Below are 16,776 nucleotides of genomic sequence, written 5' to 3' on the forward strand. Positions count from 1 at the left end.
TACTAGTTATTGCTCTCATTCAAAACCATACTAAGTGTGAACTTGACTGTATTAAGCACTAAAATGAGAAGCGACAACCAGATTCAGCGGTAGTGTGAATGGGGACTAAGAGCAGCTGGAATGGACTTAAAAGTAAATTGCAGGTTGTAAAACGTGGGCTGGTGAGGGAGCACAACAATAAAGAACCATCTGCATACAAATTAATTTTTCACTTAAGCATCACTAAGTCGATAGGATTTATATATTTGTTGTATTTATTTTCACAATATCCTAAAACTGTCTCCTCTAATAGAAGAGGTGCTATGGGGGAGGTCTAATGAATCTCATTGGCTCAGGGACTGTCAGCTAACATAGGCGGGATGTATGTCCATTGCAGATTGAGGGGTGTGTAGGCAGAATGAGGGTGCAGAGCTTTATTTGTCTGTGCTACCTCAATGAAACGTAGAAGAATGTCAGGCCTCCGTTCCTTCGCCTTCTTCAAGAAGTGCTTCAGTATGTGCTGCAGAGGAATGCGTACTCAACACCTCTTGGTGCCGATTGCTAAACCCACCGGTGTGCATGGCGACCACCTGACCATGGACATCAAAGACTGGAGAGCCTGAAGACCCATGGAAAAAACAGGTGTCATAGGCAATCGTCTGGTTTCCTCCCACACACTAAGGTTCCACTTGATCCACTGAAAGTATTTATTTTCAAAACCGATCTTTTGTCCATGTTACTTGAAGATCATAGAGCAGAAATCAACTCTTTTCACTCCCCCATCTGGGTGTCCAATGATGCACACCCCACCGCAGTGTATGGGTGGACCAAACTGGGTAAGGAGTGATGGGGGCAGCTTTTCAGTTGAGCTCTCATCGAGCTCCAATAAAGCATAGTCTAAGCATTTTTCATCGACCTTATAAGCCCAGTCAATGACTTCTTTAACGGGCAGACGCGTTTTTTGGGGTAAATGCTCATTTTCATAATGGAAGCTGACATGATCTGGCATTTAATCTTGATCAAATGTGCATTCGTCAGGATGAAACGATCAAAGAGCAGGAAGCCTGTGCCCTGTATATTAATAGTGTTGTTGATGAGAACACAGACGGATCTACTCTTCTTCATCAGGTTCTTCACTCTGTACACATCCCAGAATACCTTTATGTTCTTCCCATACTCTTCCCTCAGCAGCTCCAGCACTTCCTCATTCCCCTTCACCTTCTCTCGGTCCTTCATATGCTTCACCAGACCTTCAAACTGGGAACGCAGGATCTGCAGCAGCTCCTCAGAGTCAGGCAAGGCATGGAATGATCCGGCTGATCTGGAAGTAGATTCTCCCTGTTCTTGCGCAGGTGGGTTTGCTGGTGCCGATGTGGCTGAACTGGGAGTGGATTCTCCCTGTTCCTGCGCGGGTCCTGCTGCTTGTTCAGCGATTTGGGACCCGGAGTCGGTTTCTGTGGTAGTAGGCTGTGGGGATTTATTTTCCTCTTTTCGCATGTTCAGTTTAAATGTTTTTCCGTCTTGTTCTTCAGTAACAGGTAAATAAATCTCCAACAAGTATCCATCCTCTTTATTCTCTAGCTCTTTGCCTTCTTGAAACACGATTTTCGCAAAGCGCCCGTCTCTTCGCAGGGCTTCTTCTGCAGTCTCACCTACACACGCATATATGCATAGATAGGGAATATCAGTGTTGCTCATGTTTTTCAAGAATTTTTTAGTTTTGCAATATTTTCCCCCCGTTCTGTCAACATAAAAAGTGACCAGTTTGCTCTCTTCTGTGATTATTCCTGTTTCAGGAGACTCAGGGTCAGATTTGTTCCCAGAACTGAATTGTATTGTCAATTCTTCTTCTTTTTTAATTAGCCAGCAGGGAAAGTGTGTGGCTATGTCTGCATTTTCTGGCAGTTTTCTCACAATGAGAATGTCCTTTTCCTTATTTTTCCTGACGAGAGTGGTGAATTTTTCACTTTTGTTGAGTGCCTCCAGCACGGTTCCAGCCTCCATGCAGGGTATAATGTTTGCTGCTGGTTTACTATGTTCACGGAAGGTGAAAGTGTGTAAATGCTTCTCTCTGTCCTGGGGGGGAAATAAAGTTTTTAGTTGATGTACGTGCTATCCACATTAATCATGTATGTCCATCCATCCACTATCTATACTTGCTTATTCTGAGCAGGGTCGTGGGGGGTGCTGGAGCCTATCCCAGCGTGCATTGGGTGAGAGGCAAGACTACGCACTGAACAGGCCGCCATTCTATCGCAGGGCACCACACACCATTCACTCACACACTTATACCTATGGGCAATTTAGAGTCTCCAAATAGCCTACCTGCATGTCTTTGGGTCTGTGGGAGGAAACCGGAGTACCTGGAAGAAACCCATGCGGGCACGGGGAGAACATGCAAACTCCACACCGAAAGGCCCCAAGCTGCGAATCGAACCCACAACCTTCTTGCTGTGAGGTGACAGTGCTACCCACTGCACCACCGTGCTGCCCTAATCATGCATGTAACTACTCCAAATCATAAATGCCTTACAGTAAACATTATAGTGTATTTTACTAAATTCTAGGGGCTGCTGGGTGGCTCATGTTGTTAGGACACTGTAGAGCATGGATGGGCCCCATGGGCCAGTTTTAAATGCTGTCTGTGCCTGGCAGCCCCACAGGGTGATATATAACTGGCCAGAGATGGAGACATATTAGTTAGCCTGGATGACAATGTATCATCACACACACCAGTGACCCCTGCTGGTCAATCAGGTGAAGTCCCAGAAGTCAGCCTGCACTGTGCGTGTTGAGTGCAAATATGAAATAGAATGATCATATTAGAAGTAGATTGTGGAAATATGTATTGAAATATGTACATTTTAATAAATATTTCCCCAAAACTTCTGGACCTGAACAACCATTGGTCTAGAAATTGCTACAAATACTTAAAATTATGATAATAAAAAATTGAATTGAAAGTTTTTGAATTAAACGCACATTTGCTGTGCTGTGCACAATAATGACAATTAACTTTGTAGCAAATGTCCTGAAACTTTAAAAAAAATGCAGCTGCATATAAATGGACTGCATTTATATAGTGCTTTTATCCCATTCACACACACACACAAACGGTGAAAGGCTTGACTACGTCAAGTTTTACATTTGTGGGCTAGTAATCTACAGTCGTTTTATTGATAATAGATATCCTTTATCAGATGAAAAAAATCCCTTGTGTCATTTTCCCTCTTGGGAGAAATTAAAGGCAACTTGGCGGGTGGCATATTTGAACAGGGTACACCCTGCCAGTCTGTAACTTGGTGGGTGGCATATCTGAAAAGGGTACACCCTGCCAGTCTCTAACTTGGTGGGTGGCATATCTGAACAGGGTACACCCTGCCAGTCTCTAACTTGGTGGGTGGCATATCTGAACAGGGTACACCCTGCCAGTCTCTAACTTGGTGGGTGGCATATCTGAACAGGGTACACCCTGTTAGTCTCTAACTTGGTGGGTGACATACCTGAACCGGGTACAGCCTGCCAGCCTCTAACTTGGTGGATGGCATATCTGAACAGGGTACACCCTGTTAGTCTCTAACCTGGTGGGTGGCATATCTGAACAGGGTACACCCTGCCAGACTCTAACTTGGTGGGTGGCATATCTAAACAGGGTACACCCTGCCAGTCTCTAACTTGGTGGGCGGCATATCTGAACAGGGTACACCCTGCCAGTCTGTAACTTGGTGGGTGGCATATCTCAACAGGGTACACCCTGCCAGTCTGTAACTTGGTGGGTGGCATATCTCAACAGGGTACACCCTGCCAGTCTGTAACTTGGCAGGTGGCATACTTGACCCGCTACCCCAGTATAAATAAACGGAACATACAGAAAAACTGACCTGGCTTTCAAGACGTTCTCTTTTCGCTTTGGGAAGCGCGTCTTGGGATGCCATTGTCTGTGAATGAAAGGAATGTGCACGTTAGGAAGGGCCATTCGCGGCTCATAGAAATGCACTTGATGTGAGCTTGTGTGTGTGTTCTTGAGAGATCAGGAGCTGGGAGCTGTCGAGCTGTCGGCTTCAGTTCGGACGTCATCTGAGAGCGGAACATTTATGACCCCCCTCTCTCTCTCTCTCTTCGGTCTGTTTCATCCCTTTTTCACTCACAGGGAAAATGAGGGAAAAGCCATTGACTTTGGCACAGCTGTGGTCCTCATGCTGACAAATCCCAATAACAATCGCAAAGCTAGAATCAAAACTAGATACTGAAAGCTCTCTTATACCCGCTCTAAGGATGTAACTGAAGACACCTGACTAATTAGGTTTGTCCCAAACATTATGATGCCCTGAAATGGGGGGACTGAGTATAATAAGCACTGTAATTTCTATAAGGTGAAACCAAAATGTATGAAAAGACCCTTCAATAAAGGCTGAGACTCTGTACTTTAACCAGGGTTCGAATTACGAGCGGAATTGGGGGGGTCTGACCCCCCCAAAAGAGGTGAAACAACATGTTGGGGGTGTCAAAACATTTATATATCCTTCTTACCTGTAATCGTAAATATTACAATATATTTCCTATCAGTGGCATCACCGCCCGTAATTTGAACCCTGACTTTAACCACATTTGAATTATGTGATTGCAAATCCAAAATTGTGGAATACAGAGCTAAATCGAGAAAATGTGTCTTTGTCCCAAACATTATAGCACTCACTGTAACAAGGTGGGCCAGAATGAGGGGTGTCTCTTGTATGGTTATTGAGATGGGAATGGGGAAGAGGTCGCTGTTGTCCTGTATTTCGAACAGTAAATTGATTGTCAAGAGGTTCATCAAAAATACTCTCAATTCGGCGCGGTGGTTCAGCCAAGATACTGTAAATGGGACGGCCAGCCCCGGATAATATTAAATGCAACAGTGATTGACCGTTGAATCGTGACTGTTGAAAAACGAGAATCTGACGGTCTTTTAACAGTACTCCGAATTACTCTCTGAGCGTTCTCTGTGTTTAACACACTGTCTGATTTTAACAGTACTCAGAATTACTCTCTGAGCGTTCTCTGTGTTTAACACACTGTCTGATTTTAACAGTACTCAGCACTGCTCTCTGGGCCTGCTCTGTGTTTAACACTGTCTGATTTTAACAGTACTCAGCACTGCTCTTAGCGTTTTCTGTGTTTAACACACTGTCTGGTTTTAACAGTACTCAGCACTGCTCTTAGCGTTCTCTGTGTTTAACACACTGTCTGGTTTCGGAGGGTGAAAGGAAGTCAGGGAGCCCTGCACAGTCAGTCACTGCGCGTCTGCAAATTGCAGGTTATAAGACTTGGGCTGGTGAGGGGGCACAACAATAAAGAACCATCTGCATACAAATTAATTTTTCACTTAAGCATCACTAAGTTGATAGGATTTATATATTTGTTGTATTTATTTTCACAATCTCCTAAAACTGTCTCCTCTAATAGAAGAGGTGCTAATGGGGGAGGCCCTAATGGGGAGGCGGTATGGGGAGGCGGTATGGTGGAGGCCCTAATGGGGAGGCACTAATGGGGAGGCCCTAATGGGGGAGGCACTAATGGGGGAGGCGAGGTACCTAATGGGGAGGCACCTAATGGGGGAGGCACTAATGGGGGAGGCACTAATGGGGGAGGCACTAATGGGGGAGGCCCTAATGGGGAGGCTGGGGAGGCCCTAATGGGGGAGGCACTAATGAGGGGAGGCACTAATGGGGGAGGCCCTAATGGGGGAGGCACTAATGGGGGAGGCCCTAATGGGGGAGGCACTAATGGGGGAGGCCCTAATGGGGGAGGCCCTAATGGGGGAGGCACTAATGGGGGAGGCCCTAATGGGGGAGGCCCTAATGGGGGAGGAACTAATGGGGGAGGCCCTAATGGGGGAGGCACTAATGAGGGGAGGCACTAATGGGGGAGGCCCTAATGGGGGAGGCACTAATGGGGAAGGCAGTATGGGGGAGGCGCTAATGGGGGAGGCGGTATGGGGGAGGTGCTAATGGGGGAGGCGGTATGGGGGAGGCGCTAACTTACTCAACATTCAACATGTTTCCAAAATGTTTTCACTACCTAAAAGTTTGCTAGCAAATTGTAGCCTTCCTCCTTGCACAATGCATTACTTCCGACAATATATGAACACTGTCATTAAAGGAACAAGTTGTTTACATGTTGTTACTGGCTGAAGTAAATATTGTCCAGTTGGCAGAGGACCCGTCGATATGGGAGGGGGGTGGGGGGCCGGGGGGTGTGCCTTATAGGGCCAGGCCCACCCACTCAGAATGCTGTGCCCTCCAGAAATAAATCAGATCATTTACATATAAATTCAATTATTGTATCTTTCTGATAAAAAAAGTACATTTAAAAAATAAAAGTAATTTACTAACCTAGTCTATGTTCCTTATAAATCAAGACATTAAAATAGAGAAATATGGAGTGTCTTTGATTGACAGGGGGGTTCTGTGATGCAAGCACTACTATGATTGGCTGGATAGCCATTCCAGTTAATGCCATTGAATAATAAATCTAGACATAGACACATTCTAATAATTATTAGGTTGTATGCTACCTAATTGTCAGTGACGCACGAATCAAACATGAATCAAATACAATATCACATCATCAAAAATAAGCAAATAACATGTGCCACCCATTACAGTTCATCTGTCCCCCCCCCCCCCCCAAGATTGAGCGCTGGCATCGTGTCTGGTTGGGGCACTTACAGGACTGGAGCATTTCTGATGATGTAATAGGCAGGAAAATTAAGAAAGCAAAGAAGCAAAAGAAGAAGACTCAGAAGCCTTCTCTGCTCTGCCTATAGTGCAGTTTTCTACAGTTTCCTGAGCAAGAACCAAGAGGAAAAGGGGGAAAAGCAAGAACACGAAGAAACACAAGAAGAAGAGTTAGAAGATACAGAAGAACTGGGCAGCTGTACTTAAATTCTGTGTGTTTAAAGGTCAGGGGGGACAGATTTTAGTGTCTGAGAGTGAGAGTGTGGTCATTGTGTCTGCGAATGCTGAACAGGGTACACCCTGCCAGTCTGTAACTTGGTGGGTGGCATATCTGAACAGGATACACCCTGCCAGTCTGTAACTTGGCAGGTGGCACATCTGAACAGGGTACACCCTGCCAGTCTGTAACTTGGCGGGTGGCATATCTGAACAGGGTACACCCTGCCAGTCTGTAACTTGGTGGGTGGCATATCTGAACAGGGTACACCCTGCCAGTTTGTAACTTGGCAGGTGGCATACTTGACCCGCTACCCCAGTATAAATAAACGGAACATACAGAAAAACTGACCTGGCTTTCAAGACGTTCTCTTTTCACTTTGGGAAGCGCGTCTTTGGATGCTATTGCCTGTGAAGGAAAGGAATGTGCACGTTAGGAAGGGCCCATTCACGCCTCATAGAAATGCACTTGATGTGAGCTTGTGTGTGTGTTCTTGAGAGATCAGGAGCTGGGAGCTGTCGAGCTGTCGGCTTCAATTCGGACGTCATCTGAGAGCGGAACATTTATGACCCCCCTCTCTCTCTCTCTCTCTCTCTCTTCGGTCTGTTTCATCCTTTTTTCACTCACAGGGAAAATGAGGGAAAAGCCATTGACTTTGGCACAGCTGTGGTCCTCATGCTGACAAATCCCAATAACAATCATAAAGCTATAATCAAAACTCGATACTGAAAGCTCTCTTATGCCAGCTCTAAGGAAGTAACTGAAGACACCTGACTAATTAGAAACACTTGTGATGCCATTTCTCCAAACATTATGATGCCCTGAAATGGGGGCACTGTGTATAATAAGCGCTGTAATTTCTGCTAGGCGAAACCAAAATGTATGAAAAGACCCTTCAATAAAGGCTGAGACTCTGCACTTTAACCTCATTTGAATTGTGTGATTGCAAACACAAAACTGTGGAGTACAGAGCCAAATCAAGAAAGAATGTGTCTTTGTCCCAAACATTATGACACTCACTGTAACTAGGTGGGCCAGAATGAGGGGTGTCTCTTGCATGGTTTATGAGATGCGGATGGGGAAGATATGGCTGTTCTCCTGTATTTTGAACAGTAAATTGATTGTCAAAAAGATCCATCAAAAATACTCACAATTGGGCGTAGTGGTTCAGCCAAGATACTGTAAATGGGACAAATGCAACAGTGACTGACTGTTGAATCGTGACTGTTGAAAAACTGTCTTGACTGTTTAAAAACGAGAATCAATTGACTATTCGTGTTACTAACTGATATTAAACATAATATTACATAAAAATGAACTTGTTCTTTAAAGTTTATGGTGTTACGTTCTGATTTCCGTTTTGGTCCCAATGGTCCAGCGGCTACGGAGCACTACAGTGGTCAAATGTAGAAAAATATTAATGTAGAAAAAATATTAATCTGGATATCTGAGGGCATGCATTACTAGCCTAAACTGTAGGCAACTAGTTCATTATCAAACCGTCTCTGACTGTGCCCGCGTATAACCCTACGGTCACACGGGGCGAGACGGGAGGGAGATAAACCGTTGTCGCTTGTCGTTTATGGGCGTTTCTGGCTTGTGGTTACCAGGTTACAGAACTAAACAAGTAGGCTAGACCGGGCTAGACCGGCTAGACACGATTTGTTTCAGCAACGTCTGTCACGCTGCCTTCACTCCCATTGGTAGTCGCCATGTCGCATCGGGTAACCCCGTGGTGATACGGGGCGATACAGGAGAGAGACAAGCAACCGGCGACCGTTAATTTTCAATGAGAGTTGGCGATTTACAGCGACAAGAGAAAAGTCATTTATATAATTTATGCTGTTATTGTTGTTGCTGTTTGTCTTCTTTTTTCTTTTTAATTATATAGCCTATTCTTACTGTAGTTAATTATTGTTATCACTACGCTTTGGCAATATATATTTTAAATATGTCATGGCAATAAAGCCTTTGAATTTGAATTTGAAAAGTGGCCGTTGCAAAGCGAAGTAGGTGGGGCGAAAATCGACTATTTTTATGCAAATACTGACAAGTACTGACAGTATCTGCGTTAATTTCAGTGCGTGCAATGTGGCTTGTCCTACTACTGTATGACCACATAAGGATTTCCCCGTCCTCGCAGCCAGGCAGAGTGCTTCAGGGGCAGGTGTGATGCTGTGTCATTTTATTCCGATTAGCTAGCTACGTACGATCTCACCATTTAAAAGTTCAAGGTCCAAAAAATGTTGTGTGTTGCGTTCAACTGTAGCCTACTAATCTTCTAAGGAGTCTTCTATCCAATTCTTTCGGTTAATACATTTGAGACATTTTCAGATAAACAAGGTTCTATGTCAAAACGCGATTTCTGACCATTTCGGGGTTTCAGTTGATTCTCATAAAGTCTCGTCCTTTTATAAAATGGAAACGTTTGAAATCTGAATTTACTTTATAAACGGAATAAACACGCTATCTATTGGTTATTTCGTTTTGTATTAAAAAAGAAATGAGGAACGCCCGTTCGTTTTTCATTTCTGGTGTAAAAACAAAATTCATCATCCCGAACGGACACGGATCATACAGCAAGTTTCGAGATTTTATTAATTTTTCTAGTGAAGAGAAAGGAGGCTGTCATATAAGCGATAGAGTCAGAGACAATTTTGGGGACAAGGTAACCAGCTAGCCAGGGGCGTAGGAGTGAGATTGATATTAGGTTGACATTTGCTCCCCAGCCCTACCCCCGCCTGCCCCCACAATAAATATTATTGGAAAAGTTAATTGGTCCCACCAGAGCCAACGATGGTTATTAAAGATGCAGAAACATGCTAGCCTCACCAATTCTCACCTGCAAGAGCTGGCTTTGTCGTGCATTTATTGTATGTAGGCTACAGTATGTAAGATCTCCTACCGACTAATAGGCTACCAGTAGACACCCGCAATGGGCACAAGAATGGAATCGTAATTTCTCGGAAAACTGAAAGTTTAAACGGTGGCTTGCTCATACAGCAAGTTTCAATTTAAGAATACTCAAAGACTGGGGAGATCGTAGGGATTTTGTGAATTTTGAATGCACTTCATTAAAAAAAAAAAATAAAAAAGATACGAAGTTATACCATCAGCTGGAAAATTGAAAGCTAAAAGTGAACGTTAACTGACCTTGGTTTTCACTTTGATAATCCTGCTGTTTAAAGAGTAACTTCGTCGTGAAACAGTAAATGAGAGAAAATGCGTATTAAAACTGCAGGCAACACATCTCCAACTATTTGACAAATTATTACAGTTCAGAATGGAAAAAACAAAATCTTATTTACGTTTTCTGGGAACGTTGTTGAGGGTTTTTTTGACCTGAAGGTGTATATTGGTTGACTACACATGTTTTTTAAAGCTCAGGAAATGAATGGAGAGTTACATTATCCAAAAGATTATTCCACTGAATTAAAAGCGATTTCCAAAATTCAGTGAAAGTATGTCAATAAAAATGTTAAGGCCAGCGCACGTATACATTTTCTTTTCAAACAAAAACGGCTAAAAGCAAGGTAAAGTACAAGTACTCACTTGGCCGCTGTCATTAACCCCACAGCAAGCAGAATATTTGTCAGGTTGGCCCGTCAGGAAATGCAGCCTTCTCTGCTCTACTGATCGTGTAGTTTTCTACAGTTTTAATTACCAGCAACGTCAAGTAATAATGTAGTCAGATTTGTTCGAGAAGCAAGAGGAAATGGGGGGGGGGGGGGGGGAGGCTAGAGGAAACGCTGGTAACATCTCTACCAGCGACGTATGATATGATTGGAGGAGTGTTCATTACTCACTTTCATATATATTTTTTAAATCTGCTCTTTCCGCCCAATCTTTCTAGCTCCATCTAGTCCTACAATTTTTGCAAGACATTAAAACTTCTTACACAAAAATCGCCGGGTAGTTCCAGATTTTTTGAAATATTCAACGTTTTGTGGGCAATTTTTCCGCATAGGAAAACATTGTAGAATGTTCAGATCTTAGTGTGGGCACCTGGTTTTCAGCATTTTCTTTGCTTTTTTAACGTCACAGCTCCTTCAATTTTGACTCTCTATACACTTTTTTGACATCAAAACGTTCAGTTATTTGTCTACTCTCACTAAAAACTTTTTGGAATCGCATGTTTCAGTCTCCCAGCCAGATTGGCATTTGTTTGACAGTCACGCTCCACAATTATTTAGTACTTTACTTCAAAGTTTCTTCAATGCCTCTTGTGCAAATGGCACATAAAACGGCACAGTACAGATGGCTCTGAATTAGCCATCGAATCAATTTCTGTACGTTTAGCTTTGTAATATCTTCAAATATGTGATCTGGGGCCAACCCCTTCCTCTGGATGAAATTACAAAATGTAGGCCTACCCATAATTTTTCCCATGCTAGTATAGCCAGATAAAGGTATCGAACCACCTGTTAAAAGGCACCAGAATACAGGAAATTACATCTACTCTGTTAAAAATCCCCCCTCCCCAGATTGCACCACCCACATTTTCAATGCTTCCTACACCCATGTATGTATCGTATCAAAAACAAAATGAGGAGCGCCCGTTCGTTTTTCATTTCCGGAGTAAAAACAAAAATCAAGTAAAAACCGAGCGTGCACGGATAATACAGCAAGTTTAGATCTAAGAATATTCAGATACTGGAGAGATTGTAGAGATTTTATTAATTTTGCCAGTGAAGAGGCAGGAGACTGCCATGAAAGTACGGATGAAAGCAATGGAGTCCGAGACAATTTCGGGAACAAAACCAGCCAGGGGCGTAGGAGTGAGACTGATTTTAGGTTGACATTTGCTCCCCAGCCCTACCCCCGCCTGCCCCCACAATAAATACAAATAAAAAAGTTAATTGATCCCACCAGAGCCAGCTATGGTTATTAAAGATGCAGAAACATGCTAGTCTTACCCATTCTCACCTGCAAGAGCTGGCTTTGTCGTTCCTTTATTGTTCTGTATGTGAGATATCTCCTACCGACTAATAGGCTAACAGTAGACACCCGCAATGGGCACAAGAATGAAATCGTAATTTCTCGGAAAGCTGAAAGTTTAAACGGTGGCTTGCTCATACAGCAAGTTTCAATTTAAGAATATTCAGAGACTGGGGAGATCGTAGGGATTTTGTGAATTTTGAATGCACTTTATTTTTTTTTAAAAAGATACGAAGTTATACCATCAGCTGGAAAATTGAAAGCTAAAAGTGAACGTTAACTGACCTTGTGTCGCGTCTAGGAACCGACAGAATTCAAAGTCCAGTCATTAATTTGTAGAAAACTACTTCACGAGGGAAAAGACACCACAGCAGCAAGCTCTTCAGAAAAGTTAGACTTTACTGCACAGGTGCACAAAGCCGGATCAACTCTGCAGAATTGAACCTCGATTGTCAGTTTCACATACATTTTATACTCAAATGTACCCCACAACTCCCCTTAACACATTTCTAAAAATACCAGCCATCTGGTCTTCTTGGCACCACAATGATTTTGATTTTCCTGCTCTTGGGTCGACCTGACCTTTTTGGCACCACAATGATTTTCTGTTCTTTAGATGATAACATTATTGTGTACTGTTGCCCCAACTTTCCTTTATACAAATCTTAGTCTTCATTCTGTAATGTTTCTTTAAGCATACAAGTTACAGGATTCATAGCCTCCTGTACTTTTCTATATATATTCAGTTTACACAAGGGTCACTGTAAAAATGTTGTCTTCTAGCACTTCAATAGCGTTGTGTTAGTTTTGGAAGAATATTCACCTTCTAGCCTTTTTACTTGGCAATAATGTAGTGTTAGTTTTCTGCTGAGTAAGTATGGTTTTTTTAAGCTTTCTGCATTTGCTTTTTTCTACAGTGTACACTGTGGTTTCTTGCGTTTCCATAAGCTTAGCTGCAACTACTGATATAGGTTTATTGGATTACATATTGATTATATTAGTGTATAGTTATACATGTGATATATTTTTATCATGCAGCATCGAGAGTTTGGAGGAAACAGTTTGATCAACATTGATGGGAATACCCTAACTTTAACATGTGACGTCATCTCAATCATGGGGAGTCTCAATTTTCCTACACTTGGTTTTCATTTTGATAATCCTGCTGTTTAAAGAGTAACTTCGCCGTGAAACAGTAAATGAGTGAAAATGCGTATTAAAACTGTTTGACAAATTATTTCAGTTCAGAATAGAAAAAACAAAATCTTATTTACGTTTTCTGGGAACGTTGTTGAGGGTTTTTTATTTATTTATCTGAAGGTGTATATTGGTTGACTGCGCATGTGTTTTAAAGCTCGGGAAATGAATGGAGAGTTACATTATATATATATATATATATATATATATATATATATATATATATTAAATGATCCCACTGAATTAAAAGCGATTTCCAAAATTCAGTGAAAGTATGTCAATAAAAATGTTAAGGCCAGCGCACGTATACATTTTCTTTTCAAACAAAAACGGCTAAAAGCAAGGTAAAGTACAAGTACTCACTTGGCCGCTGTCATTAACCCCACAGCAAGCAGAATATTTGTCAGGTTGGCCCGTCAGGAAATGCAGCCTTCTCTGCTCTACTGATCGTGTAGTTTTCTACAGTTTTAATTACCAGCAACGTCAAGTAATAATGTAGTCAGATTTGTTCGAGAAGCAAGAGGAAATGGGGGGGGGGGAGGCTAGAGGAAACGCTGGTAACATCTCTACCAGCGACGTATGATATGATTGGAGGAGTGTTCATTACTCACTTTCATATATTTTTTTAAATCTGCTCTTTCCGCCCAATCTTTCTAGCTCCATCTAGTCCTACAATTTTGCAAGACATTAAAACTTCTTACACAAAAATCGCCGGGTAGTTCCAGATTTTTGAAATATTCAACGTTTTGTGGGCAATTTTTCCGCATAGGAAAACATTGTAGAATGTTCAGATCTTAGTGTGGGGCACCTGGTTTTTCAGCATTTTCTTTGCTTTTTTAACGTCACAGCTCCTTCAATTTTGACTCTCTATACACTTTTTTGACATCAAAACGTTCAGTTATTTGTCTACTCTCACTAAAACATTTTTGGAATCGCATGTTTCAGTCTCCCAGCCAGATTGGCATTTGTTTGACAGTCACGCTCCACAATTATTTAGTACTTTACTTCAAAGTTTCTTCAATGCCTCTTGTGCAAATGGCACATAAAACGGCACAGTACAGATGGCTCTGAATTAGCCATCGAATCAATTTCTGTACGTTTAGCTTTGTAATATCTTCAAATATGTGATCTGGGGCCAACCCCTTCCTCTGGATGAAATTACAAAATGTAGGCCTACCCATAATTTTTCCCATGCTAGTATAGCCAGATAAAGGTATCGAACCACCTGTTAAAAGGCACCAGAATACAGGAAATTACATCTACTCTGTTAAAAATCCCCCCTCCCCAGATTGCACCACCCACATTTTCAATGCTTCCTACACCCATGTATGTATCGTATCAAAAACAAAATGAGGAGCGCCCGTTCGTTTTTCATTTCCGGAGTAAAAACAAAAATCAAGTAAAAACCGAGCGTGCACGGATAATACAGCAAGTTTAGATCTAAGAATATTCAGATACTGGAGAGATTGTAGAGATTTTATTAATTTTGCCAGTGAAGAGGCAGGAGACTGCCATGAAAGTACGGATGAAAGCAATGGAGTCCGAGACAATTTCGGGAACAAAACCAGCCAGGGGCGTAGGAGTGAGACTGATTTTAGGTTGACATTTGCTCCCCAGCCCTACCCCCGCCTGCCCCCACAATAAAGACAATTAGAAAAGTTAATTGATCCCACCAGAGCCAGCTATGGTTATTAAAGATGCAGAAACATGCTAGTCTTACCCATTCTCACCTGCAAGAGCTGGCTTTGTCGTTCCTTTATTGTTCTGTATGTGAGATATCTCCTACCGACTAATAGGCTAACAGTAGACACCCGCAATGGGCACAAGAATGAAATCGTAATTTCTCGGAAAGCTGAAAGTTTAAACGGTGGCTTGCTCATACAGCAAGTTTCAATTTAAGAATATTCAGAGACTGGGGAGATCGTAGGGATTTTGTGAATTTTGAATGCACTTTATTTTTTTTAAAAAGATACGAAGTTATACCATCAGCTGGAAAATTGAAAGCTAAAAGTGAACGTTAACTGACCTTGTGTCGCGTCTAGGAACCGACAGAATTCAAAGTCCAGTCATTAATTTGTAGAAAACTACTTCACGAGGGAAAAGACACCACAGCAGCAAGCTCTTCAGAAAAGTTAGACTTTACTGCACAGGTGCACAAAGCCGGATCAACTCTGCAGAATTGAACCTCGATTGTCAGTTTCACATACATTTTATACTCAAATGTACCCCACAACTCCCCTTAACACATTTCTAAAAATACCAGCCATCTGGTCTTCTTGGCACCACAATGATTTTGATTTTCCTGCTCTTGGGTCGACCTGACCTTTTTGGCACCACAATGATTTTCTGTTCTTTAGATGATAACATTATTGTGTACTGTTGCCCCAACTTTCCTTTATACAAATCTTAGTCTTCATTCTGTAATGTTTCTTTAAGCATACAAGTTACAGGATTCATAGCCTCCTGTACTTTTCTATATATATTCAGTTTACACAAGGGTCACTGTAAAAATGTTGTCTTCTAGCACTTCAATAGCGTTGTGTTAGTTTTGGAAGAATATTCACCTTCTAGCCTTTTTACTTGGCAATAATGTAGTGTTAGTTTTCTGCTGAGTAAGTATGGTTTTTTTAAGCTTTCTGCATTTGCTTTTTTCTACAGTGTACACTGTGGTTTCTTGCGTTTCCATAAGCTTAGCTGCAACTACTGATATAGGTTTATTGGATTACATATTGATTATATTAGTGTATAGTTATACATGTGATATATTTTTATCATGCAGCATCGAGAGTTTGGAGGAAACAGTTTGATCAACATTGATGGGAATACCCTAACTTTAACATGTGACGTCATCTCAATCATGGGGAGTCTCAATTTTCCTACACTTGGTTTTCATTTTGATAATCCTGCTGTTTAAAGAGTAACTTCGCCGTGAAACAGTAAATGAGTGAAAATGCGTATTAAAACTGTTTGACAAATTATTTCAGTTCAGAATAGAAAAAACAAAATCTTATTTACGTTTTCTGGGAACGTTGTTGAGGGTTTTTTTTTTATTTATCTGAAGGTGTATATTGGTTGACTGCGCATGTGTTTTAAAGCTCGGGAAATGAATGGAGAGTTACATTATATATATATATATATATATATATATATATATATATATATATATAAATGATCCCACTGAATTAAAAGCGATTTCCAAAATTCAGTGAAAGTATGTCAATAAAAATGTTAAGGCCAGCGCACGTATACATTTTCTTTTCAAACAAAAACGGCTAAAAGCAAGGTAAAGTACAAGTACTCACTTGGCCGCTGTCATTAACCCCACAGCAAGCAGAATATTTGTCAGGTTGGCCCGTCAGGAAATGCAGCCTTCTCTGCTCTACTGATCGTGTAGTTTTCTACAGTTTTAATTACCAGCAACGTCAAGTAATAATGTAGTCAGATTTGTTCGAGAAGCAAGAGGAAATGGGGGGGGGGGAGGCTAGAGGAAACGCTGGTAACATCTCTACCAGCGACGTATGATATGATTGGAGGAGTGTTCATTACTCACTTTCATATATATTTTTTTAAATCTGCTCTTTCCGCCCAATCTTTCTAGCTCCATCTAGTCCTACAATTTTTGCAAGACATTAAAACTTCTTACACAAAAATCGCCGGGTAGTTCCAGATTTTTTGAAATATTCAACGTTTTGTGGGCAATTTTTCCGCATAGGAAAACATTGTAGA

At 41.7% G+C, this 16,776-nt stretch overlaps 1 protein-coding gene and 1 long non-coding RNA gene across 2 annotated transcripts; both read right to left on the minus strand.

Annotated features, from left to right (window-relative positions):
• Positions 1-407: 407 nt before the first annotated feature.
• LOC135234764 (uncharacterized) lies at positions 408-10,692 on the minus strand. The gene is made up of 4 exons (XR_010324198.1): positions 10,468-10,692; positions 7,267-7,323; positions 3,861-3,917; positions 408-499 (listed from the first exon to the last, which is right to left on the minus strand). It is a non-coding gene; the product is annotated as an uncharacterized LOC135234764 (long non-coding RNA).
• On the minus strand, positions 732-3,088 carry LOC135234762 (serine protease FAM111A-like). The gene has a single exon (XM_064299664.1). It carries the CDS (start codon positions 1,981-1,983, stop codon positions 877-879), a length of 1,107 nt encoding a protein of 368 aa, XP_064155734.1. The 5' UTR covers positions 1,984-3,088; the 3' UTR covers positions 732-876.
• Positions 10,693-16,776: the final 6,084 nt, after the last annotated feature.

This window comes from Anguilla rostrata, chromosome 11 (assembly GCF_018555375.3).
Source record: "Anguilla rostrata isolate EN2019 chromosome 11, ASM1855537v3, whole genome shotgun sequence".
Lineage (NCBI taxonomy): Eukaryota > Metazoa > Chordata > Actinopteri > Anguilliformes > Anguillidae > Anguilla > Anguilla rostrata.

Bases quoted from the DNA above. Each gene is read 5' to 3' on its own strand.
- LOC135234762 (XM_064299664.1), bottom strand. From the start codon at position 1,983: ATGGAGGCTGGAACCGTGCTGGAGGCACTCAACAAAAGTGAAAAATTC.